The sequence below is a fragment of the Phytophthora ramorum genome (genome assembly GCF_020800215.1).
Source record: "Phytophthora ramorum isolate Pr-102 chromosome Unknown Phyram_PR-102_s0024, whole genome shotgun sequence".
In the NCBI taxonomy this organism is placed as follows: Eukaryota; Oomycota; class Peronosporomycetes; order Peronosporales; family Peronosporaceae; genus Phytophthora; species Phytophthora ramorum.
The window spans coordinates 97,055-122,830 of record NW_027150670.1 but is presented as its reverse complement, the minus strand read 5'-3'; the positions used below and the strand labels follow the sequence as shown (position 1 = coordinate 122,830).

The window sequence follows — 25,776 nt, the reverse complement described above, 5'->3', positions numbered from 1 at the left end:
GATATGTGCGGCGACTTGATCGCCGTACGCAACGATGCGTGGTCGGTGTAGACCACGAATGGTCTACTCCCAAGTAGATACACTCGAAACTTTGCGAGTGCATACTGCATGGCAAGGAGTTCCTTGTCATGCACCGGGTAATTGCGCTCAGCTGGCTTCAGCTGACGCGATTGGTAGTAAACCACACGATCACGACCTTCGTGATCGAGTTGCATCAGTGCGCATCCGATCGCGAAATCGGATGCATCGCACACAACGTGGAATGGGCGATCTTGGTCGGCCACCGCCAAGATCGGCGCCTCAGTCAAGCCCTGCTTGACTGCTTCAAAGGCCTGCTGACAATCAGCAGTCCATTCCCATGCAGCTTCTTTCTTCAGGAGCTGCGACAGCGGGCGAATCTTGCCCGCGTAGTTGCTCACGTACTTGCACAAGTACGTGGCGAGTCCAAGGAACTGCCGCAGTTCCTTTACGTTTGAAGGCGTAGGCCATTCATTGATCACTCTGACCTTTCCTGGGTCAGGGCGTACGCCGTTCTTCCCAACGAGACACCCAAGTACGGGTATCTCGGTCGCCCCGAAGATACACTTCTTCAGGTTCGCATAGAGCTTGTGCTTTCGCATGAGCTCAAACAACTTGCGGAGATGCTCTGTATGCATCTCCACATCCGATCTCCCATTCACAACCCGGCTGTGAATGAACACGTCATCGAAATAGCTCGGTGCGAAGTCGCGCACCGAGCGCAACAAGTGAGTGACGCACTGTTGAACGTCGCTGGGGCGTTCTTCAGCCCCTGCGGCATCACGAGCCACTCCCAGAGCATGCCGCTCGGAGTGCTTACCGCTGTGAGAGGGATATCTCTCTCACGCATGATGATCTGATAGAACCCGTCTCTCAGATCCAGAGTACTGAAGATAGTACTCGAGGTCATCGAATCGATGGTCACATCTTTTCGAGGTATCGGCGTCTGTGCCGGTACCGTCGCATCGTTCAGCTTGTTGTACGCATGAACGATGCGCCACCCGCCCTGTGGCTTCTTCACATAACGTAGGCGCGCTGTGCGGGGACTCGATTCCCGCACTTGTCCTGCATTGCGACGACTTTCAAAGAAGTCGTCGATTGCCTTGACTTGCTCACGCGGCAGTGGCCACTGTCGCGTGACGCAGTACTTCGTTCCCGGCACGAGATCAATCTCGTGCTGAACACCCTTGTCCTGCGGTAACTCCGCAGGAATGTCGTCCGGGAGTACATCCTTGTACTCACGCAAGACCTTGTAAAAGGGGCTCGCCTTGAGCGAGTCCCAGCCTTGCTCGTCGAAGCGTTCCTTCTTCGACTTCGCGCTGAGGGCGTCCGCGCCCTCAGGGATGAGCTGATTCAGCTCTTCTGCTTCACACGTCATCCTCTCGACGTCCGAGAGGATGCAGATCTGCTCGATGCGTCCATCGTGCAGGTCGCGAGCGAAACGCTTCCAGCTTGTGACTGGGAGCGACATCAACTCCGACGCTAACGTCGGAGGATTATCCAGCCTCATCTTCTTGTATTGGAGACCAATACTTGTACGCGTCAAGACACTCAGTGTCTCGATGGTCGTCTCCAATTCCTGTGTCTGCCCGGCAGACACTGCTTTGAGCGTCTCGGTCCCTGACCGAGACTTGCGCAGCTTTTCTCGCTTGCGCCGTTCACTTCTCGTGCGGAGCCCGGCTCCGCGAGTTTCTTCTTGTCCAGGCCCGGCCGTGGACAGTTGTTCCTTGTATTCGCCGGCGGGTTTTACCCGCGGGCGCACGCGTTCAAGCCCGGCTTGATCGCGCACCGCTTCGTCGTGCAGTCCGGCTGCACGCGAGCTCGCAAGCATTTCCGGTGCAAAAACGTTTGCAACCGTCCGCACTGCTTGCAGCGTCGGCTCCCAGAGCCGACGCGTCTTCTTTACCTCGACGCCTAACGGCGGAGTGTCTTTCGACAAATTGTGTGTCGACATTATCTGTCGACACGACTGCGTCGCCCCGGACGCTTCGAGACCCTCTCGAATCCGATTGAATCAGGCCCTGCTGATTCGGTTCACATCTTCTTCCAACGACTCTCACAGTCGTTGGCGTTCGCTTGGGGTGACCGGAGACAGCCGCATTCCGCGCTGTCTCTGATGGAGGGCCGCATGCACCACGTGGTGCATGTGCTGCGCCGACAGGGCCATCGCTCTCTGTCGCGCTGCTGCTGCTCCCGAAGCGCACGATCGTGCGCTTCATCCAGTCGATCACCGGATCATGCCGTGCAAGCCACGGCATGCCCAACACCATATCGAACTTATCGTCCAGTTCCAGGACGATAGGCTCGTCGACGAACTTCTTCTCTTGATACGAGAAGCGTACACGTACGATTCGCTTCTCGGTTCTAACAACGACACCCGTTGCTAGTCTCACTTCCAATAGACTTCGAGGTGTTTCACCTCCTCGAAGTCAAGCCTTGGAAGGCTCTGCAGTCGAACAAAGTTGTTTGACGCACCACAGTCCACTACAGCACGAAGAGACTTCTCTCTCTTCGAGCTTACCTTCAGGATGACAAGGTTCGGCTTGTCATCTTGTTTCTTGCAGTGAGATTGACTCTCACTGGGGGCAGCGATCTTCATTGCAGCGTGTCCGATGTCGACACGCTCGATCGCATCACCAGCAGGGCGCCCCGCGCCCTGCTGGTCCCTTTAGTTTTTTTTATTGCCCGTGACGATACCCAGTATCGCCACGACGGCTCCTCGCCGCGTGCACAGGTGCTGTGCACTCGCGGGCATAGTGACCGATGTTTCCGCAGCGGAAACAACGCACATTCGTTGATCCACGACGCTGCTGGGAACCAGCAGCGGTCGCACTCGAGAGGTCCATTGGTTCGGGACCTCCCGACGGCCTTACCACCGGTCGTGGCATCAGCCGCGGGGCGTTCACATGCAGTTTAGCCTGCCGCAGGCTAAACTCTTCTTGCATTGCGAGCGCAATTGCAGCCTCGAGAGTATTTGGATACTCTCGGAAGAGATAGGTCTTCACAGGCCCATCTCTAAGGCCCTTCATGAACGTGACGACCTTTGTCGCCTCGTCAATCGGGTTGGTCACGATGTTCGAGACCAAGTACCGTGCCCTTTGGGCGTAAGCATGCACGTCATGCTTTCCCTGTTGCAGATCGAGGAACTCCGCCCTCGATCGGAACTCGTTCTGCGGGGGCTCAAACGCTAGTTTGAGCTCCTCCTTGAACTCTTCGTACGTGCTGAAGCACGTAGGGTCTGTGAGTCGGCGTCCGTACGCCCAACTCCTCGCTCGTCCGCCAAGACATGACATGGCGAACGCAACCTTCAGCAACGGGTCGACGATACGTCGAGCCGCAATGGCAGTGTCGACCTCGACAAGCCAACGGAGGAGAGGTTCGCTCTCTCTTCCAACGTAGCTGCTTACGTGGAGTTTCAATGACTCCACGCGCGGTGTGGCCGATGGCGACACCAAAGTTCGAGCAGCGGTTTCACGCTGTTCCTTCACGATGAAACCCAGAGCAACACTGTGTTGCTCCGTCGGTGATAGCGTTCGCAACATCGTTGCTACCGCCGCTTCCCCAATGACTGTTGACAGTCGTTGGAGGGCCTCCCACTCTGGTTCCGACAGGTGGGGGCAGTCTGCACGCGCAACATGCGTTGCAGACGTGTTTGGGCTACCCACGGACATGTTACTGTCCGAGGGCAGGTTCTCAGTCCCGCGTTCGTATTCCATACGAACGTGTTAGTCGGTCGTTGGACGGACTACAAAGTGCTACCAGGTTTAATGGGTCTGCTTAGACCCACTACTTAAGCTTACACGTGTGCGCACGTGTATGAGGAAGCGTAGGAGTAATTTACTTAAGTTTAGTATACTTGTATCCGCAAGTATACTTAAACCTAGATAAAGGAACCGAACGATAGCTTTGGTGCCAAATGAGAACTGTATTGATTGTAAATTGGGTTTCCTCCTAAAACTGATATTTCTAATGAGAGGTTCTGCCATTGGATGGCTGGCAGAACCCCTATCTATTGAATGACTCTCATTGGTAGAAAGGTGTTACTTTCTACCAGTCATATGCTTTTGCTATGAATGTGGACCACCCTGTGGAGTGGTCACCTGAATGTATCCATTAGTGCATGTTGCACTAAGGTAGGAGGTGAACCGACTGTGTAGCCCCGCTACAGTTTTGATGAGCCGATGGACTATTCTGACGCCAAGGAAGATGATGAAGAAGATGACCTGGAAGAGAAGGCAGCAATGCCCGAGCTTTCGGAAGCCGCTGCAGTGTCTGCAGGACCCAGCGGAGGGATGAAGTCGCTTGCGCGAAACCTCACCGAAGAGTTGAACGAAGTGGCTGGTCCCGAACCAGCCCACAGCTACGGCGAAGATGGGTCCGACGAAAAGCGATCGTCGGTGATGGCCGAGGATGCGAATTCTCGGCCGAATGGCGGCCTGCCTTCTCTTAACGGAGACACCCCGGCCGCCAACCGAGTTCTGGGCCGATACCTAGAACTCATGAAGGTGAAGAGCAATTGGATGCGATCCTTCGCCCCAGAGGTTCCATCTGGATGGAACTCGGTGGCGAATTAACTGTGCCCGTGGAGTCGTGGAGTACTCGGCAGGTGGCCGAGGACACGGTGCAACTCCTACGCGCTATGGGATGTGAACCCCAAGTGTTTCCGTCGGAAGCAGACCTCCGAGCACGGGCACCCGAGGACGCCGCTACGGCGCTCCGCAAGTGGAAGCAGAAGCTTCGGTCAGCCTTCGGGGTGACCGAGGCAGGAGTCAGCCGTCCACCGAATGTCCGCCACGCATCGGATCCGGTCGACCCGTCCATGATTCCGTTGCCATTGACCCCTGGAAGACGCCCTAGAGAGTCGACCGAGGCCGGAATATTTTCGGCCAAAGGTGCGACCTCGACGTATTTCCAAGACTCTCACATGGTGACGCCAAGGTCGGTCAGTCGTACAGAACGACTGGCGAGAGAAGCCGAGGGGAACCGAACCGCTCCAACCGCTGGACGAAGTGCAAGTCGGACGCCTAGCCGTTGCACTAGGCCTTCGCGAGTTTGACGCGAAAGCTCAGTTTGTGGCACAAGAAACCGCCTTACCACATCTCAAAGAAAAAATCCACTGGGGACGCCGCTCTCTCACGCCACAACAAGTGCTATACGCTACAAAACAACGGTCAAATATGTTTGGGCACAAGGAAGTTTCCGAGCTCCGCTCCTACAAACTCCTAATCTATAGATATTGCTTCCTTGTACCGAATCAACGCTCCACAGTGCATATTTTATAGGGATAGGTGATTTTCAATACAAACATCAACATGTCAGTAGGGAGGCTACTGTTGAGGTGTTGCCTCGAGTGTCGATTTCCATTTAACGTAAAAGTGTTCGCAAGCACACGCCTTTTGACAGCTTTTCGACTATTGAAGGATATGCCGAAGGCGAGCAGCGGCGATGGCGCTGGCGCGCTCCTGCAGCCGCACCAGATCCTGATCCCGTGCGAGGATGCCGCGCTGCATTGCGTCCAGCAGCTGGATCTGGTGTGCGTGCAGTTCGCGTCGTCTTCGCGCTCGAATGTGCTGCTGGAGTGCGTCATCGACCGCCAGTCGTCCGCTGGGCTCGCTGGTGGGCGTGTCCAGCTGCATCCATGGGTATTGGACGTCTGCGGGCAGTTGGAGGACGCGCTCGCGACACTGGAGAAGGTCGCAACCGCTACAGATGCGGCGAACTGGCGACTGGCGCTCAGTGTGCAGACCAAGTCCCCGTCCTCAGGAAACGACAGCGTTGACCTGCAGTTGGGCGCCTCTCGCGCGAATTTACTGCCCGAGAGCATCCGGCAGCGGCAAATCGACCTGGAAGGACTCGTTCGTCGCCAGCTGCGTGCTACAGGGATGCTCCGTGCGCCCCAAGAAGGGCAGCTTGTGCCTGTAAAGCTGCTGGGGGACACGTTCGTGTTCAGGATCGATACAGTGGAGAACATTGGACAGGAGACTACGCAGGTTTTCGTCAAAGGGTGGAGCGATGACGAAGTGGAAAGGGATGGACAGGCAGAGCTCACGGAGCAGGTGGCGGCACTCAGCATTCAGGAGGAGGGAGTGTCGTATGAAAGCGAGCTGAGCGAGCGACTGTGGCAGACTGGCTTTGCAGGGTACACAGCTTTTGTGCAAGACGCACTGCTCAACCTCGCACTGGTTTTGAAGCGTGGACAGCAGAGTCTTGATGACGGTGTGGAGATGGAGCACATTGGCTCGCACGGAGTTCTGGTCTCGGGGGTGAATGGCGTAGGAAAGTCATTAGCGCTGGTTGCACTGCAGCACGAACTGGTGCGAGAGAAAATTGGCACGTGGCGGGTGGATAGTATGTCGCTGCTTATGGGAACTGAAAGCCCAGCATTCCCCACAGCGTACGAGTATTTGACTCACGAGCTGGAGCAGAGGTTTCCGGAGTTGGGTTCTCTAAGTGAGCTTGAGACAGCACCCACCTCGTCACCTTTCGTTGGAGTGGTGCTCATCGATGACATGGACGTGCTTTTTCAATCTGCGGACGGCCAGGTTGCTGACGGCTCCGATACACAGCTCCCACAGTTGGGCAGCGCCCTACTGCGGTTGGTTGACGAGCTCAGCTCGCGTAATGCACGGCTTGCTGTTGTCGGAACGACCGTTAGTGCAGACTCGAACATGCCTCTTGCTGTCAAGCGGACGGGGCGATTCGGCAAGGTTTTAGATTTGGTCGTCCCCACTGAGGAGTCAAGGCGTGAGATCTTGCGACGACACCTCAGTGGGCTGCCTCTGCGGAGCGATGAAGGCGGTTCAGCTGATGACAATGCAGCAAGCCTGGCCTCGCGCCTGGCAGTCCTCACTGGAGGTTATGTGGCGAAAGACCTCGTGCGGATCTGTCGAAACGCGGCTGCCCAAGCGCATGCTGCATCAAACGACGATGGCAACGCAGCGTCAGTCGGATGGACCGAGCTGTTGCACGCCCAACAACAGGTCAAACCATCACAACTTCGGGAGCTGAACGTGGCATCACCTGGAGCATCGGTGGACGGGAAACTCGTGTTTGCTGGCTATGCTGCCGTTCAGAAGCAGCTTTTTGACTTCGTGTCATGGAAATTCCACCCAACTGCTGCGATGAACGTACGTACACTACCTTGACTATACGGATATAGTTTTAACGATAATATTTTGCAGCGCCTGGGGATTTCCAACGCGTCGGGCATCTTGCTTTCGGGCCCGTCAGGTTGCGGCAAAACCCTACTTGTGCAGACACTAGCAACTCAAGCCCAGGTGAACTTTGTTTCTGTAAAGGTAAGCGTCTCGTGGCTTAATGAGGTCTTTCGTGTGCGTATCAACATTGAGTTTGTAGCACTAATCCGGTTGTATGTTTGCTTGGCTGCAGTCATCGGAGCTACTCTCTAAATATTTCGGTGACAGTGAGAAAGCAGTTCGCGAGCTTTTTGGTACGTAGCAGTCCACAGTCTAAGCACTTTATCGGTAACGACTGCCTTCTAACAGCTTCATTTTGTGCAGCCCGAGCACGTGCAGCAGCGCCCTGCCTTTTGTTCTTCGATGAATTTGATTCAATCGCGCACAAGCGCTCGTTCGGAGAGGGCGACGGAGGCAGCAGTGGCGGTGGAGTCTACGCGCGAGTGCTTTCTACCTTCCTCAACGAAATGGATGGCGTGGGCTCGCAGCGAGTAACCGCGTCATCCGTCTCACATGCTAAGAGACCATCTGTAGCGGACAGCGGCGGTATCCTCGTAGTGGCTGCTACAAATCGGAAAGATGCTCTCGATGCTGCTCTCATTCGACCAGGGCGGATTGATAAGACCGTGGAGCTCGGGTTTCCTACTCAAGAAGACATCCAGGTACGCAACACATGCAGAAGTCTAACGTATTGGATCAATTTAACAGCGTTCTGTATGTGCATGAACGTAGGACATCCTCGCCCTGTACACCAGAAAAATGCCGCTCGCTGCCGATGTGGAGATCAAGGCACTTGCTGGGCGATCTAGACGGTATTCAAGGACTTTCTCGCTGCTTTATCATGAAACCCCACACGATTAACTGACAAGCCTTCCTTGTTCTTGCTGTTGGCAGCTCTCGGACCTTCACTGGCGCGGACATTGCGGCAATCTGCAAGGAGGCCGCATTCCGCGCACTTCGCGAAGATATAGAGGCGAAGACTGTCCATCTACGACACTTTGAAGCTGCATGGGATCAGCGAGCTGAAGCAACCCCAACGTACACAACCCCGGCGAAAGTAAACCCGGATTCAATGACAACTCCCACGCCGTAATGCCACCATGCACCGGGTGTCGCTGATTCCACGTAACAAGCGGCAATGATATAGATCTTCAATAGCGACCGATGTTCAGGTGTCAGCGAGGCGAAAGCGAAGGGCGTCCAGGCGCACCACGCGGTATGAGTTTGAGCACCTGACGCAAGTCCTTGCTGCGAGCCGAAGCTGCTCTCTCGGCTGCCTGTTTCTTTCGTAGTCGACCGGAGTGTTCTTGAACCTCTTCTTCGTGAGCTCCGGATCGTCGCGCCTTACGCTTTGTGCCGGATAGCCTTGTGGAGAGAACAGACTCACGGTCTGCATCAACTCTGCGAGTATTTGACTGGCCAAACACAGTGCCAAAGGGGAAGAAGGCTTGCAGGAAGGGATGGAATAGCGCCCGCTTCGCCGTGACCCGAGTCGCGGGGTTCACGTCCAGTAGACTGTAGATGAAGGCATGGAACTGGTGATCCCCCGGCGCAGCAGCTTCTAGTCGTGCCTGGAGAGAAATCGACTTCTCCTGCGTCTCGTGATCGTTACGACTCTTGCTCTTTGTAGACACCTTCTCCCCGTAGCGTGCAGCCGATCGGTATGGGGGGCACGTAGCGTCCAGCGCCACCCCATCCGTCACCACGCACTCAATCTGCTGCAAGAGATCGTCGTTCTCGAGCTTTGTGACATCAGCTCGCTCCTGCACTGATGCTCCCAACGGGGGCAGCGTGAACAGCGGCTTACCCGAGGCGCACTCTAACAGCAAGCAGCCCAGCGACCACATGTCCATGGCCGAGCAAAGTAGCAGACCGGCAGCCACCTCTGGAGCGCGATATGTGACTGTCTGCACATCGAAGCCTCCAGTCGCCTGCTCTTCAGCAGCCGCCGTGAGCTCGCTCTCGTCCAGGCAGTTCCCAAAGTCCACCAGCTTGACGGGCGACGAGCACAGCAGCGAGGATGTTGATGCTCCCAGCGGGGCCTCCGCACTTGAACGCACGACGTTCTCAGGCTTGACGTCGGCGTGGACAAGTCCTTGGTCGTGGAGGAAGGCGAGCGCGCCGCAGAGATGCACTGCCATCTGCCGCACGTCCACCAAGGAGAGAGGAGCGGCTGCGTCTCCCACAGCGTCCGTCTCGTGTCTCCACCCTTCCGGCGACTGGATCCCAGGGGCAGCAGAAGGCAGCAACGATCGTCTCGCCTTGAACTTGACGAGCATCAGCGTCCGATTGGGGGCTCGCGCTCCACCCGGCGGCGCGTGGCGCCACGGCCCCCAGCGAGCCACGTCAAGCACAGGAGCCCCCAGCAGCTCCAGCACGAGGCAGAAGTGGCCGTGCTCCTCGAACGTCTCCAGCAGTCGCACCACTGGCAGCAGGACGTGCAACGTCAGACAAGAAGGTAGTGAATTAACGGAGACTTTGGCACCGACGCACCGGCACAGGCGCCGTCCGCGTCTCGAACGTTCGCGCGGCGCAACACATCGGCTTCTCGCTCGCCCAGCGCGTTGAGTTCTCGCTGCCGCACGCACTTGATGGCCACGTGGCGCTGCTGCTGCACGTCCAGCGCTCTAGCAAGACGAGGAGGGGGTCAGTAGGGCGCAAGAACGCGGCGGTGGAGCTCTGGACACGCACCGCATGATGACGGCGAAGGTGCCGCTGCCGATGCGACGCAGGAAGCGGTAGCGGCCGTCGCGCAGCAGCGTCTGGCCTTCCACGAGCGTCTGCATCGCTCTCTCTTGGTCAAAATGGCGCCAAATGAGGTAGGTTGACATTATATTTTCGCTGGCTTATCCGTCTACACTTGTCCTCGTCGTTCGCGAAGGAGAGACACACACAAAATTTAAATACTGCTTTCACTTGGTCATGTGCTGCTGCAGCTGATTGCGCAGGCGGTGGACTTCGCTCTCGAGCTGCGCCTTGTCCTCGTGCGCCTGGTGCAGCATCCACCGCAGCGACTGCAGCTCCTGCTCGTACGTCTCCGGGCTCTTGGCGTTCGGCTGCTTGCTCAACTGGCCCGCGCCTTGGACCAGCAGGTGCATGTGGTTCTCCTGCGCAGGAGACCCCTGTTGTTGCTGCTGTTGTTGGGGCTGTTGTTGCTGCTGGGGCTGCAACCGCGCGAAGAACGGCTGCTGGGTGACCGGGGCCGGAGATAGTCGCGTCACTGCAGTAGTGCTAGCAGCACCAGCACCAGTGACGCCTCCCGGAATCATGGAGACCGTTGGGAGCAACGTGGGGAGCGAGACCACGGCTGGCAGCATCGGCGTCGGCGCCATGAGCGACGAGCCGTTAAACGTTGGGCCCGTCGGCGCCGCCGGTGCTATCCGCGCAGCTTCGCCGTTCTTCCGCTTCTTATTGCTGCCGGCAAGTAGCGCCTCGGACGAGCCGCGCTTGCCAGGGCTTACTTTGCGAGGCTGCTTGGCCTTGATCAGTCGGTTGGCGGGTTTCGTTGGGGCTGCGGGGCTTCGCAGCCTCTGCAGCTCCTGCAGCAGCGATGAGCCGAAACGCGCAACCTGCTCCTCTTCCATGCCGCACACGGCGAGTTCGTGGTCGCTGGATGGCAAGTACAGTGCCACCTTGGCGAGCATCGGGTTGGGCAGGATATCCCACGGCGCCACGCCGTACATGTTGACGAGCTTCTGGCGCCACGACTGCAAGTGCTGGAAGACGATGCGGGCCTGTTCTTCCGTCAGTGGTTTGAGCGCCTGCAAGGCGCCGGCATTGGCGTTGCTGCTCTGCTCAGGCGACTGTTGCTGGGCCAGCAACCGCTTGGCACTATTCTCCTGGATGCGTGCGATGCGCAGCCGCAGCGTCGTGGGGTCGCAGTACTCGGCCTCGTTCTGCGCCAGCTTGAACAGCGCCTTCTCCATGTGCCTGGCCAACGCGGGCAGCCGTGCCAGCACCTTCTCGGGCGCGTGGGGCTTGAGCGCGCGCAGGGTCTCCTCAATCTTGTGTGTCATGGCTCTGCGCATGGGGGTCTCGTCCGCCTCGTTCTCCTGCATGGAGACATCGGCCGCAGGCATGGTAGCGACTCCTCCGGCGCCGCGGTGGGCGAAAACGTCTGAGCTGCTGCTGGGCTGGAGCTGCGGCGGCGAGTGTTCGCTCGAATGCTGCTGCTGCTGCACGTCCGTGGGGCTGCTGCCGCCACTGTTACTACCGCTGGCCGCTGCACCGCGCGTAGTCTTGCTGGGGCTTACCCACTTGCGCTGCTCGCTGTCTCCGCCCGCCGCGACGCCGATGGCCGCCTCGTCCTCCCCTGATTTGTGGCGCCGGTTCGAGCTCAGCTTCTTCACACGCATCCGGGCGTCAGCCTGGTGCTGCCGAGATGCTGCTTGCCGTTCCTGTCTGAGAGCTGGCGCGCTGCTTACCTTGCCTTTGCGAGCCCTTTGAGCTGGTCGGCGGGCGTGGCGCGTCGATCGCGAAAATACTAATGACGAGCGTACCGTAGGTCGCGGAGCCCAACCGCGATCGTGACACGCCTACTGTCACGATGCAACTTCGCGGATCGTGACGTCGACAGCATAGTGAACGCAAGTGAAATGACATCATAGTGAACGCAATATATAAGTCCACCTTAGTGAACACAAGTGAATAGGGACTCATAAATGTGGTCGAGAACATAAAATACACAAAAAATGAGCGACGTCACACCTCTCAGTAGTAGTACCCATATCTTAGGATGCCCTCCCAACAGGAATATGTAAGCAAATCTGGGCTGCCCTCCCAACAGGAATATGTAAGCAAATCAGACTGACGAGATGAAGTGACACACGAACTTTAAGACCTTAAATCTCACGATCGACTGGTCAGACTAGTAAGAAGCTTGGAATCACCACAAAGCTCAGCGTCTTCTCTATTAACTGAACTAATGAATTCTTCTGTGAGTTAAGATTCAAGATCAATACACTTAAGTGAAAAACTTGTGTACTCGAAACGAGCGATGCTGGGACAAACCGATGGCTGCAATGTACAAACAGCTGCTTATTGATGATACTCCACCGGTAATATTTACAACTTCTACAAAAACGCAACGAAACGACATTTGATATCCTCTAGAATGTAGTATTTAGAACGGAATGTCGTACTTCTCGGTCGTTTCCACGCTGCCTCCCGTCGTTTCCATGCTTACGACATGTTCAGAGGAGGCCAGGTGCTGCAGCTCCTAGACGGATGGTGCTGGTGTCGACTGTGGCGGAGGCGCGAGTTCCATGTAAGCTTTCTCTTGCTAACGCACCTTCTTGTACGCGCCCAACCACTTACGTGACGTGATGACCTGCAAGCTAGTCAAGATCGTCTCCCCCAAGTCTACAGCAGACGACGGTGGATCCATGACGATCCTGTTCTTAAGCGCCTCCCACATCATCTTGATCGGCTGCATCACGGGATGATCGGGGAACTTATACAGCATCTCATGGCTTTAGATTTAGCCCTTGGATCCCGCCAGCTGCCGCGAATGTAGCTGACTTCCATGTACGTCAACTCGTCACGCATGGTCCTCTCTGGAATGGCTACCCCTGTCAGATCTTTTATGACCATACAGATGGCTCTTGCAGTTGTCGTTTTTTCCCGATAGATTATGTTTTTTTTTCTATTACATCCGTAATATAATCGTGATAAGTTGCGATTACGGACCTGGGCGGGCGACCTCGTTGGGGTGCAGGACCAACAAAGACATTGTGGTGGAGCGGGATCACGAAATTGCTGACGCGATCGCAACTCACCAACGGTTGCCCGGACTGCCGACTGTCGGAGGGGGTACTCCGTTGATCCGGCGGATCTTGACCTTACAGCTCACCTTGTGTACCCGACGGCTTGGGCGGGTTACGCTCTTCCGGTACTCACGCGAGGGAAGTCAGTGGTGAACAGGGCAGAACTGGGGCTTGAGGGCCCTTCAGGTATGGAGGGTGGTTGGCTGCCACGCGGATATGCTTCACGCAGCAGTCGGTTCGGGTGTCGATCGTGTGTGATCGATCACGGGGTGAGTCCTTTAAGGGGTCCTTTTCGATGCTTGCCGCCTCCTATGGCGGGGTCTTGATGAGTTGGAGGGAGAAGGGGAGCGCACCTGGCCAAGCTATCCAGGGGCTTCCGCGTTCTCGCTTGAGTCACTTCGGGTGGTTGTCCGGTCGTCGGGTAGGCCAATATACTTCCTTCCCCGGAATTCGGAAGACCACTTGCGTGCTACAAGGAAAATCTCTTTCTGTTTATCCATTAAGAACTACGTGCCTATCCCCCATATCTCTTGCGTATCTCATGATTGCTGACATTCTTGGACCTCCGATGTGCCGGTATTTGTGGTACGTGCTGATCTGATCGGCTGATTTGTACCCATGTCAATCTGATCGGTCGATCGGAACCCATGTTGATCTGATCGGTTGATCTGAACTCATGTACCCAACATGTGGTACCACGATCAAATCTGCCAAGATCGGAATGATGGTCTTCGCATTCACCATCCGGTCGTCCGACCGTTGATGCCGCCCATCTCAGATCCAAAGCCATCCATCCGTACCCATCGACCAATCACCTGGTCGGACACGATAAATCCATCTCCAAAAACTTCTGGTCACTTCTCCACAACATCGGCACCGTGTGCGTTCCTGAAGCCACCCCACGCGTGTGGTGTAGTGGGTGCTGGGTATTTTCGTGATGGACTAACGGTGGGTTAGGTTTGGACGGGACGCATGATCGGAATTTGATGAAGGCCGACTTTGGAGGGATTAGATAGATTGAACCTGAGGGGTAGGGGTATGGAGGCCCGATGAGTACAACTGTGCTATCAGTTTTATTGGTTTGGGCCGGTATGTGATATGGTGCAATCATTTCGATGTACGATCGCGATCATGGATGTGATCACGACTACGTTCGCGATCCCGATCACACATGGCGATCGTGGCATGCCACTTTGGTGGTACAACCTCAATCATCCTGGAGTGAGAGCCAGTAGAACGTACCTTGGGGGATTAATAAAATAATCCAATAGGGAGAGGGAGGATAGGAAGCTAAGATGCATAAGTGAGAGAGAAAGATATTTCCCTTGTAAGACACAAGTGGTGTTCGTTGATTCCAGGCTGGGAAGTATATTGGTCCTCCTGACGACTTCGGACTCACCTCGACGCAAACGGTAACTACACGGAAGCCCCTGGATCTCTTGGTCAGGTGCGCAACCACTTGCTCCACCCAAGAAGACCCCGCCAGAGGAGGCGGCAAGCATGTAAAGGAACACACCCAAGGACCCCCCCCCCCCTTCCCCGGAAAGAGCAGTCCAGCTCCCCATTCCACCTTGATCACCACTGACGCCTTCAGTGAACACCGGAAGAGCGTATCCCGCCCCGCCGTCGGGTACACAAAGTGACTACAAGGTTCCGATCACGCCTGATCAACGGAGTACCCCCTCCGATAGTCGGCAGTCCGGGCGTACCGCTGGTAAGCCTGGGATCGCGACAGCAATTTTCGTGATTCCGCTTCGCCACACGCGCAACGGTGCTCTCTGACACCCCCAGACACTCAGCTACACGCTCGCGTACGGATTGTTCGAGGGAGCTCAGCCGTTGCTGAGATTCGGCCAGGACGTACTGGAGAGTACGCACAAACAGCCTCTTCTCTTAGAGATTTTTGTGGGACATGACAACTTGGGAAATGGCGTCGAGCTACTGAATACAAGGAAACTATAGCGCCTGTGAATCAATGATTCCTTTGGTGGTGCTGCTGAGGCCGTGCGCTTAGTTTCAAGTGAACTGCGCTAAGTTTTGTGCATGTGGAGTGTCAGTTTATCTCGCCAGTAAGATAGTCTTAAACAGTGTGGGCTCGCGCTTGACTTTCTCTGCTAACTGTCGCTGAGAGGGATACGAATTCTTGTGTGTCATTTGCAAATGTTCTGCTCGTACATTAGGTTGTCCGGTTGCTTTTGCCGATGCGGCATGTTCGAGCACTCGAACAACGCAAAATGGAGCACCGATGACAGCTAGCTTGCAAACAATGGGTAGTTGTGGTCCTCCCTCTGCTATCTAATCACCCTATCTCTATTTAGAGCTAATTATGCCCTAACTCCCTCGATCATGGCATCAGGGGAGAGAAGGCAGTGTAGATACATATTGGCGAATAGCCAACCGCCGATCGGCTCTGTTTCTCTCTTATTTGAGTGGGGTTAGCTTATTCCATCTTTAGTCAGTCAGTCTCCCATCGCCAAGGTCTGCCTATCCATAATTAAGCATATAACTAGCTAGGAGAAGACAGCATTAAGGCTGAGACTAAAATTACGACAGAATTATCGTGGCATAATATTGAAAGGCACAATACATGCTAACATGGCAAAACTGACAGCACAGCAACCACATACACATGCTCTCTCAGCCCAATGTTGTCCCAGCAAGCGCCAACCGCTTGAGTATTGATGCTGGTATTTAAACACCTTTGCTTAATCATATCAATCGAGGGTAGGTGTATGGCGATGACGTCGCCATTTCCGATGAAATCGCGTCAAGCTCTTCAACTTGACTCTTGTCCAGTCGCGACGACTGTTATAGGCCCTTTGCACCAGTGGTTTTGGCCTTTGGCCCTGCAGTGGATGGCCAAGGTTGCAGTAGCTGGCGCTTGTAGACGAATTGCTGCAGTGGTACGGCCCTTCGGTTGCGTCATTTAGGTCATGCGCTGAGAATCGCCTAGACAAGACGCTTACATGCTGCAAAATCCATCTACATGCTGCGCGCGCGTGGATCGAAGGGGACGTCACGAACTGCCATGTCCGCGTTCGAGAGAGTTGTCTTTTGAACATCCATTGCGAGCAAAATTACACGTTGAAGCTGTTATGCCGCTGCTAATTTGACCGATGGCACTCGGACAGTTATGGACAGCGTGGAAACTGGAGGATAGACGTTTAACTTTTGAGATCTGGCCCAATCGTGCTGTAAACGGACAAGGCCGTCATCGATAAGTAAAGTATCAATTGGAGCACCATGCCACGCTATCTATGTGGCACCGTTGTCGGACAGCTACTACTCCTGGTCTGTTGCAGCGTCCTCGTCTGGAATCTCAACACGCAGCAACTCTTCTGTGCGGCGTCCAGCGTGTGCGACCACAGCAGGCTCCTTGAGCGAGAGAGCACAACTCGCGCCAACGAAGAATGTTCCGTTCTCGGTGCCGATCCGGTTCGAGCACAGGAAGTGACAGTTGGGCTTGACATACTCGCCTTTGACTAGCGTGTCTATGACCGGAGATAAACGTTGTGCCCAGTAGGAGAGTGTGGGGTACGGCTCAATGTCCTGCGCCTCAAAATCATTCCAAGCACAGGCAAACAGAATCAGATCGCTCTCGTGTTCCAATGCGTGCGACCCGAACTCGTAAGCAGCGAACGGGGCCTTAAAGTCGTCTGGATTGATGTCCATGCAGATCCCGAACGAGATGGTCTTGTTGAGCCACGGACAGTGCCACGTGCAGAAACCTTCTCCCGCCGTGGCCCACGATTTGTCGGTCTCGTACAGGAACGTCTTGCGTGGATTGCACACGAGCTCACCGTCAGGACTCACGACCATCATGGAATTGTACAGTACTTCGCCCTCTTTCTCCACGTAGCCACAAGTGACCATGCAGTGCAGACGACGCGCTTGACGCTGGCACCAGTTGAAAGTCTGTCCTTGGCCTGCCACCTCCGCCACTTCAGCCACCTCAGCCTTGGACTTGAACACGTAGCCAGTGAAGGCCATCTGCAGACACAGCGCAATATTTCACGATGTAGTAGCAGCAAATCTCTGCTTCGATTTGAGCCACCTCACCTCTGACAGCATCAACACGTCGATCTTATCCTCTCTCGACAGCGACGCCACCATTTTATCCACGTACTGGAAAGATTTAGTCAAAGGAAGAAAGCACGTCACAAGACAGCGCCGGCCAAGTGCATTCTGAACGCCACGCACCTCCATGTTGCGCTGGACCTGTCCGAGTTGCGGATCTGCAACAGCACACAAGTGAGCCGCAGCGCATTGGACGCAAGCTTCAACGCACCATACTGCACGATAGCGACCCGCATGCTTCAGCTTCAGAAATGAAGATTGATCGGAATTTACCGGAGGACTAAGGTGCTTCGGAGCTGCAACCATGTCTGTGAAGGAGAATGAATACCTCAGCCAAGGGCACTTGTTCGGTCTTCGCCGTGGACATGAATTTACTTAAGCATCAGAGTTCTGCTGCAGAGATCGAGGTAAGATGCACTGCCACCTCAAGTTGCGGCTCTGGTTTGGTGGGAGATGAAGTTGTAGCACTGTAATGGCAACTCCATTATCCGAGCGACTTGCTCGCAATTACTTTGCTGCTAGCCTCGACCTGCCTCCGTCTGTTGTAGCCTCTCGATCAGTTTGGGCATTTGCAGTCGGAGCTCCGTCACGCGTTGCGGTGTTGCATACTCCTGCAGGGTCACCTTGTCCTCCATCGTGTGCGTGTGCTGGCGGCAGAAGTACTCAGCCAGCACCAGCACGTACATGCCGCAGTCGTAGCCATTCTGCTGCTGCGGGGCGTGCTCCACCTCTTGCACTCGGTCGGACGCGCCGTCTGCGTCGTGTCTTCCCGCCGCGTTGAGCAGCCGCTCGAAGGACTGCGCCACCCGCTGGGCCGCGCGTTTGTTGTGCCCAGCGCTCGAGTCCAAGTGGCGGAACGTGCCGTCCTGGAACAGCAGCAGCGACCAGTGGCTGCAGTCTCCGCCCAGCGCGTCGTTATCGGTCACTGGGACGATACAGAGCCGTCTCTGCGCCAGCCTCAAGCCTCTGGCCAGGTCCTGGTATTCGTCCTCGTCCTCGCACTGGTGCAGCAGACACGAGACCACGGCCGCGTCCATGAGCAAAACATCGCTGGACGCGCTCGTCTGTGTCAGGAACTGCAGGTAGAAGTTGAGTGCGTTGTCGTTAAGCCACTGGCGACTCGCGAACAGCTCTACGTCCGACTCGTACAGCTGTACGTCGTGGTAGTTGAGCACCTGCTGCGCCATATTGATACCATGGATCACTTTTCAATCAAACGTCGGTTATTTTCAATCCAACGAAAAGAACGTTTGTTACGTCCAATCGGACGCCACGCTTCGCAGTATCTTCTGAGAGGAAACCCTGAATAATAGCATGGCGTCGTCTCTCTTCCCGCAGTTCGGCAACGTCTTCGGCGCGTCTAGCACCGCTGGCCGCGTGCGTACAATATGCAGCCTCTGCCCGCAGCTCCCCCTCTGGTGTTTGTGGGTCTAACGTCTCATCTTCTTCTTCCCATGCCTCTTAGAATGAGCTCGTGTCTTTCAATGCTGGCAAAATGACCGTCAAGCCCACAGCAAACGGCAAATTCGTCGTGACGCCGCAGCTGGAGAAGGGCAAAGTGTGTCTCTCTCGTGGGGACGATCAGCTGTTGCACTTCCAGTGGGTGGACCGCCAGACTGGCGCCTCCCCCGAGGACTTCATCATCTTCCCGGACGACGCACACTTCGCCAAGGTGGACACGGGTCGCCCCGCGGACCGCGTCTACATTTTGCAGTACAAGAACTCGTCGCGCCGTTTCTTCTTCTGGATGCAGGTGCCGTCAGCTGCGACTTACAACGTTGCCTCATCGAGTCGACTAACTCCCTTACTGTCTGTACGCTGTCCACCTTTGTCCTCTTGGAACAGAACAAGGATGCGTCCCGCGACGAGGAGCTCGTCAAGAAGGTGAACGACAGCATGAACAATGCGCAGGCGGCTGCCAGCGCCGACGGTGGCCGCGGCTCCGGCAACAACGTGCAGCTGGACCACAACGCCATCATGCAGATGCTGGGCGCCATGGGCGCGGGGGACCAAGGCCGCAGCGGCGCTGGAGGCAGCGGCCAGGCTGTCCAGATGTCGGAGCTGCAGAACATCCTGCAGAACATGGGGCTGCCCGCGGGCGCCCAGTCGGCGGCCTCGTCGCCTGCCACGTCGGCCGTGTCGTCCTCCCAGGCGTCGCAGAACGGCGGCGGCAGCTCGGCGGCCGCCACGACGGCGTCCACGCAGCACGAGCACGACGTGAGCGGCATGGAGGTGGACGAAATGGACGAGGACGAGCTGCTGCGTCTGGCGATCGAGGAAAGCATGCGCGACGGAGGCAGCACCAGCCAGAACGCGGCAGAAGGTAACAGTGACTCGGAGAGCGGCAGCAGACCCGCAGACCGTGGCGGGAACAGTGGCAGCGGCACCGGTGGACGGAACATGGACACGTCGTCCTAAGCTGCCGGAGCCAGCAGAGAGCAAACGGGTGGCTACACGGGTAGGTAGCATGTAATCCAACAAAGTACTCCGTTTGTTCGGTCCGTGTAGCTTCTCTTCCTACTGACGCCTCCCGCCAGTGTGAGTAGTGTCTTCATTATTTCAGTGCTTGACGTGTGTTCGAGTTCTCACTTGTGTTTCTTGTGCTGCGATGGAATTGTAGGCTTGCTGGACACTGCTCTGCGATGTCTGCGAGGTCTTGCCTTTGTCGTTTGTGTTGAAACTGACTTGTATGACTACGTAACTCGTTATCGTTGCCACAGGTGTGGCCACTTCGTCCGCTTCAGCGCCTACCCCAGCACCAGTGGCGGCACCTGCTTCAACGGTTGCGCCTGCAGTAGCAGCTCCGGCATCTGCCGCTGCTGGCGGAACTCTTACTACGGCGGATCTTCAGCGTGCGATGGCTTCTTTCCAGCAGCTTGCGGTAAGTATTTCTCAAGGGTAAACTCTTTGACGTAAACTCGTACTCATTGGGATCTTCTTCTTCTTGAATTTGACTAGCAACCCAAACCAGTGTCCTTGACCAAGCTGCTTAGCGCCGACAACATGAGCAGTATCCTTGATGATCCAGCGTGCGTTGAAGCGCTGCTTCCTCACTTACCAGAAGGCTCTCAGACACCGGCAGAGCTTCGCGCTACGGTGAGTTAGATTTCAGCACAAGCCGTTGAAATCGTTGCCCTGCGTGGCGTTGACTCGAACCTCCGTTGCCGTTTCTCGTAGTTGAGGTCTCCTCAGCTGCGCCAAAGCATCGGTTCCCTCGTGAGCGCTCTTCAGACCGGCAACTTCAACGCCGTGATGGCCAATTTCGGTTTGGACCCTAGTGCAGGTGCTGCCAAACTCGCTTTCGGTGACGGTAAGTTGTGCGAGCCGTATCGCAAAGGCCTCGCTAAGCGCGACACGTACCTCTAACGCATTTTACTTGTTGCTGCTGTGCGTTACTACGTGTAGGTGTCGGGGCACTGCTCGCTGCGATCCAAGCGTGGGCGGACCAGCAAGACACTTCGATGTCGACACCGAGCGAGGCAAACAAGTAAGAAGACTACGATTTACAGTCGATCCCTTTTTGGAGCTACGACAGCAACAGCCCTTTGGAAAGGAACTACTCAGAAGAGCCTCCGCACATTTCCAGGAATCGTGTTTATATTCCGTGCAATGCCTACATGTTCGTGTGTGCGAGCACATTAGGAACCAGCATACTGCGGAGGACTGCCGGGAATCTGTCATGCATTAGCTGAGTGGCCTTGTTCTCTGCTGTACTGGTAGCTACATGCACGCACAGCTAATCCCTCGTTTTGTCGGATTCCTTCCATGCAAGCTCCAGCACCATCTTCTGCCCAGGGTCGAACAGGGCCTTGCTGGTAGCCGACGAGTTCAAGAAGGCGTTGCGCGCCTTGTAGTCGTCGTCGAAGGTGCGGACCTTGGGCTTCCCGGCGTCCGGGGTCAGCTCGACGAGGACCCAGAGCCCCTTCTCCTCGCTTTCCGCTTGAGCTGCATCGTCGCCTTTCGTGTCCGCGGACGCAGACAGTGTAGACTTGACGAGAAGTGCAGTGTCAGCGACGAGTCCCAGACCAATGGGCGTCGCCAACCCAACAGCACCAATGCTCTGCATTACGGCAACAGCGTTGCCACTGGTGATCACATTGGCGACAGACATCCAGAGGCCGATCCCAGCTGCTGCAATCGATGGAATGGAGGAGGCGTTTGCGTTTGCGTCTGGGCTGGTCTTCTTCGCTATGGTGGCAGAATCGGAATGGCGATTCCGCTATTCCGCCCACTCCTACCAATAGTCCCCGTATTGCTTCAATACGGGGATCTTTCGTCGGTGTCTTCTGAAATCCTGGAAGACCGCCGTGTTGGCAACTCGGGGAAGACGGTTAAGTTGGTGGTATCTCGACTCGATGTTCTCTGGCCTTCACCGCAAGACCAAACTTGTCAAGGTCTCGCTCGCGAGTTTCCTGTGACCTGGACAGCAGCTCCTTATCGAGGAACGAGCCGCGCTTCGTCAAGAGAGGTCGTGTGGTATCAAGAGAACAACGAGCTTAAAGAGCCACCAAACTCAACGAGCCCCATGAGTCCAACAACCCCGATGGTGGAGATGAAGAGGATCCCGCGAGGGGGGGGGGGCTGCAGTTGGTGCTGTGGCTGGAGGAGCTGTGTATAGACTGGCTGCTGTTGTTGGCACTGCAACCGCCACTGGTGCTCCTGTCGCTGCTGGAGCCGCAACATGCTTAGGCGTGTGGGCGGCTGCCGGATCCATTGTAAACGCCATAGGCTTCACCGCGAGTGGAATAGCTGGCGGCTCTGCTGCTGTATCAATGATGTCCGGTGGAGGCGTGCTGTAGCGATTCTTCAAAGTGTCGGTGTTCTTGGATTGGCGAACCTAGGTGGGCTTGGGTTTGTCGGCACTACTACCACAATCGGCCTGGGCATCAGCTACGTGACCGCACCCGTGGCTGTCGCTGTTACTAGCGTTGGGCCCCTGCAAAAGCGCTTCTGCGCACCAACGACGCAGACAAGAAAAAATGCTGGATCCTTGTCGAGGTGGTGAAGGATTCTGACGAGCCAGGCTTTCGACAACGAGGACGATGGACGCTCGCGTTACCTAAATTCAGCTGTGGATAAAACAATTCAGAAGACCCTCAGTGCAAATCCAGACACAACTACAAACACGGGCCACACCCAGGAACTGGGCAACGAGCTACAGAGTTTTTCGTTGTACAATGGAGCACACCAGCAAAACACGACCTGGAAGCAGCTCAGACACTGGCGAAAACATGCAAGACGCGTACATCCTATTTACAACAACAACAAAGAAGAACACCGGATCCGCTGCAGCACTACCTCACCAACTACAAGATCAACCAGATTCAACCCCACCACGACAGACGAATGACATCAGGTCACTTCTTTTTTATTATCAAAAGGCTTCTATAGGGAAAACACACATAAAAGCAAGTAGAAGGCCACTTACCACCTAAACTACCAGGGACCGATGCGTGACGAGTATTTACTGCTAATGTGGAGGCTGGTGCTTGTACTCCTCTTACAAAAGTGTGAGCAGATCCAGTCAAGAGGACGGAATTCTAGTGCTTTCTTCTTCTGAATGCCATGTCGAAATGTGCGTTAGAGCCGATTGTTGTTGTGAAGGCCCCATCCACCTCCGCATACTCTTCATGTAGCCTACGCACCCCCGGGGAATGATGTCAACTTGTGCTCAGGATCGAACAGCGCCTCGGTCACAGCTGATGGACCGCAGCTATCAACGACGCGGGTACGGCTGACCCTGGAACTGAAGATCATCACCCGTGTGCGCTTTCAGCTCATCCGCCAGCTTTTGCGTCTGCATCGTTACCGCATCAATGTGGTTCCGAGCCTGCAATCATTTGCAGCTCTATCAGATTATTATAAAAAAAATAGACCACAGAGATGAGACTTACCCAGTCGACGAAAGCGGAAGGAGACATGGAGTCAAACTCGGTTTTGAGGGGCGGCATCGTCTCGACGCTAGGTTCTGACCCATTCGATGGCTTTGGCAGCGCAGCTACAAGTGCAAACTCGGGCGGCGTGAGCCACTCGTTGGCCCGCAGCTCGCCCCGCTCTGCGAACCCAGAAAGAGCGAGCTTCATGCGGTGGCGAATAGCTACCAGCGGAGTTACCCGCTCCCAATGCTCCAGAGCTGACAAGAATGCGTCGGCGTCTTGTAGTGTTGATAGACGTTCCAGCATTGAGAGTTTGTTCGAGAAAGGGAACTGCAGCACCCGCCAGATCACTTCCAGACGAGCGTGGAGACTTAGGGCATGGCCTGCCAAGGTGTTCCCAGCAGAACGACCTACAGGACCGCGGCTTGGCCGACGCTGGGCCGCCATCGGCCTTTTGCTCTTGCCATGCTTTCTGTTTCCATTGCTAACCCGCCTCTTTACAGACACCATGCTGATGGTGCTTCGTGCCGAGAACGAGGTTCGACTGCTGTCCACACTTTCCAGGTCACTATCGGCGTATTCGGTCGTGTCTTCCCCTTCTTCGCCGTCTTCGCTGTCGTCCTCTGCATCGCCTTGGTCGCATCGCTCATCATCGAAATTGTCGTTTGCTTCCTCTTCTTCCTCGTTGATTGTGTCAACCACGTTGGGGGGATTGGTGCCCGGTGGTAAGTGCCAGGCCCACGTCTGGGCTGAATATCTCCGAAAAGCTAGTCGAGCTTCAGAATGGCGGCCGATCGCAGTCCTGCCCAACTCGGCGTGTGGTGCACCGATCAGAGATTCTTTTCGTCGCCCATGCCTCGAGATCGGTTGGGACGGATCATCCAGAAGTTTCTGCTCCAGCACGGACACTCGCGCACGAGAACCCAAGCGCGAGTGCCTCTGCGGCGAGGAAGTCTTCGCTTCGGCAGTTATTTTCATCGGCATCGAGACTGGTAGCGCTGGTTCTGATGCTGATATACGCAGCGTAGGAGACGGAGCTCCGGGTGATTGTTGGTTTCCTCGAGAAGGAGACACTCCACTGGTTGGTAGAGATGCTGTTGAGCTGGTTCCTGTCATCATTTTCGCTGGGGCAGTTAGTACCTGGCGGGCTCTTCTAGAAGCCCCAACCGACCGCACTGCTGCCGCTGCCGTACGTGTTCGCTTTTCAGTTGCACGGAGGTGCTCACGGATACGGGCTTGCAGTTCGGCATAGATCTCTTTGTCTCGCTGTTGCTGGTTGTTGCTATCTTTTTCGACAGTCCTCGCACCATTAGCTTCGTCGTCGTCGTCGTCGATTCTCGATGTGGCCCTACTCTTTACCCACGACGAGTGCTGGTAGTCTAGGCGCACTCGAAGTGCTGGAGGGATACATGACATCTTCAAGCTCACGCAATTAGGACCGAAATGCCCAAGCGTGTCCCATCGTTGACGCTCACTGCACCGACGAAGAGCTTCAGCAGCTCGGGTGCCTACTGCTTGATAACTGGCTGAGCGCTGCATCCACTCGTCGACTGGGTCGAGCAAGCGCGTATGCTCCATATCGGCTTCAGCGGTATTGACGTTTGCATTGGTAGACGTCTTGGTACTCGAGGTCTCGCCAGCAGCCAAGAGCTGCAGAATCTGTGCCACGTGGGGGTGTCGTGCAAATATGTCTCCCTCACTACCACTTGCAGTGCCAACACCGGCACTGAATCCAAAATCCTCTCGTGCCATGAGCTGAGATGTGATGGAAGGTGCCAGACCACCGCGACGCGAAGCCATCCGCCCCGGACTTCTATTGCCATTGTCTTGTGAGCCTGACGGTGGCGGAGAGGAGGTCTCAGCCATCTGATTGTCCTTGCTGAGACTATCATCTCCATGGTGGAGTGCAGGGAGCTTCGGAGCGCGGGCTGGCTTGCGCTTCCTCCGGCTAGGCGTCGTTGTGTTGATTGCTGCGAGAGCCTCCGTCTCGCCGGGGTTTCCTCGGCTTCGTGTCAATAGCTGACTAAGCTTATGGGAGACAGCCACATTTCCTCCGCGATTCCTCGCCGCGGACGATGGAGTCGGGAGGTGCAGCACTTCGCGCATAGCTTCATCTCGAAGCCGATCCAGCTTACAACGGCGCTGCAAGTCCACCAGGCAGAGCGTCTGCGCGCGCTGAATGTTAGCACTCGAATCGAAAATGCCTTTCGCATCAAGCGCTTTGGTGATGCGGGCGAAATTTGCGTCCACATCGTTGGCAATCTGCCGGATCTTGCTCTGCATTGCTAGCATCACCCGTTCGCGGTCCTCAAGTGACAGTCGCTGCAGACTCCGGTCGGCTGGCTCCACGGAAAAGAGAGCCACGCCGCCCCCAGTGTTGGCGCGCGCTTCAAAATCTCTCATTTTGTGGCTGAGCACGACGTCGGGCAGGTGCATCTTCTCGCCTGGGCTGCCGTTTACGCCGCTAGCAGTCGAGGCACGCTGCAGCTCCCCCACGTCGCCTACAGTTGCCTTCGTTGCCGCTGGAGCGGTGGTGGTTCGTCTCCCCAATGCTGGGCCAGAGACTGCCGAGTCTTTAGAATCCGTGGTGAATATCGAGACGCCATCCTTGGCTGCGGCAGCACGGCGCTGTGCCCGATCGATCCTATCTCGCAGCTTCGCCGGCAGACGAATGGGCTCTAGCGACTGGGACGCGCGCGTATCGACGAGCACAACGGACGCAGACGCATCGGAAAAGTATCGTCCGGCTCGATCGTCGGCCATCGTGTTCTCCGCAGACCCAGAGACAGCATCGACGAGCGACACAAGCGACCAGAATAGGGCCCAGCCATGTTCGTGCCCACT

General features: G+C 56.0%; 8 protein-coding genes across 8 annotated transcripts; 2 read left to right on the top strand and 6 right to left on the bottom strand.

The window, feature by feature from the left end:
- Positions 1-5,441: 5,441 nt before the first annotated feature.
- Positions 5,442-8,307, top strand: KRP23_14979 (Cell division cycle protein 48-like protein; the record flags this gene model as incomplete). The annotated part of the gene is made up of 6 exons (XM_067885866.1): positions 5,442-7,145; positions 7,200-7,316; positions 7,408-7,468; positions 7,539-7,876; positions 7,947-8,026; positions 8,109-8,307. 6 exons carry the CDS (start codon positions 5,442-5,444, stop codon positions 8,305-8,307), a joined length of 2,499 nt encoding a protein of 832 aa, XP_067736874.1.
- Positions 8,308-8,389: 82 nt separating this feature from the next.
- On the bottom strand, positions 8,390-10,000 carry KRP23_14978 (Dual specificity protein kinase CLK1; the record flags this gene model as incomplete). The annotated part of the gene is made up of 3 exons (XM_067885865.1): positions 8,390-9,639; positions 9,708-9,841; positions 9,906-10,000. 3 exons carry the CDS (start codon positions 9,998-10,000, stop codon positions 8,390-8,392), a joined length of 1,479 nt encoding a protein of 492 aa, XP_067736873.1.
- Positions 10,001-10,126: 126 nt separating this feature from the next.
- Positions 10,127-11,569, bottom strand: KRP23_14977 (uncharacterized protein; the record flags this gene model as incomplete). Its single annotated transcript, XM_067885864.1, has 1 exon — positions 10,127-11,569. The coding sequence occupies one exon, from the start codon at positions 11,567-11,569 to the stop codon at positions 10,127-10,129; it is 1,443 nt and encodes a 480-aa protein (XP_067736872.1).
- A 4,692-nt stretch (positions 11,570-16,261) lies between these two features.
- Positions 16,262-17,292, bottom strand: KRP23_14976 (Protein N-terminal amidase; the record flags this gene model as incomplete). The annotated part of the gene is made up of 4 exons (XM_067885863.1): positions 16,262-16,969; positions 17,039-17,104; positions 17,180-17,214; positions 17,268-17,292. The coding sequence occupies 4 exons, from the start codon at positions 17,290-17,292 to the stop codon at positions 16,262-16,264; spliced, it is 834 nt and encodes a 277-aa protein (XP_067736871.1).
- A 282-nt stretch (positions 17,293-17,574) lies between these two features.
- On the bottom strand, positions 17,575-18,243 carry KRP23_14975 (NEDD8-specific protease 1; the record flags this gene model as incomplete). The annotated part of the gene is made up of 1 exon (XM_067885862.1): positions 17,575-18,243. One exon carries the CDS (start codon positions 18,241-18,243, stop codon positions 17,575-17,577), a length of 669 nt encoding a protein of 222 aa, XP_067736870.1.
- Positions 18,244-18,370: 127 nt separating this feature from the next.
- Positions 18,371-20,547, top strand: KRP23_14974 (Proteasomal ubiquitin receptor ADRM1; the record flags this gene model as incomplete). The annotated part of the gene is made up of 7 exons (XM_067885861.1): positions 18,371-18,433; positions 18,522-18,809; positions 18,902-19,379; positions 19,777-19,937; positions 20,015-20,152; positions 20,234-20,366; positions 20,462-20,547. The coding sequence occupies 7 exons, from the start codon at positions 18,371-18,373 to the stop codon at positions 20,545-20,547; spliced, it is 1,347 nt and encodes a 448-aa protein (XP_067736869.1).
- Positions 20,548-20,792: 245 nt separating this feature from the next.
- KRP23_14973 (uncharacterized protein) lies at positions 20,793-21,167 on the bottom strand (the record flags this gene model as incomplete). The annotated part of the gene is made up of 1 exon (XM_067885860.1): positions 20,793-21,167. One exon carries the CDS (start codon positions 21,165-21,167, stop codon positions 20,793-20,795), a length of 375 nt encoding a protein of 124 aa, XP_067736868.1.
- Positions 21,168-22,772: 1,605 nt separating this feature from the next.
- KRP23_14972 (uncharacterized protein) lies at positions 22,773-25,695 on the bottom strand (the record flags this gene model as incomplete). Its single annotated transcript, XM_067885858.1, has 2 exons — positions 22,773-22,886; positions 22,951-25,695. 2 exons carry the CDS (start codon positions 25,693-25,695, stop codon positions 22,773-22,775), a joined length of 2,859 nt encoding a protein of 952 aa, XP_067736867.1.
- Positions 25,696-25,776: the final 81 nt, after the last annotated feature.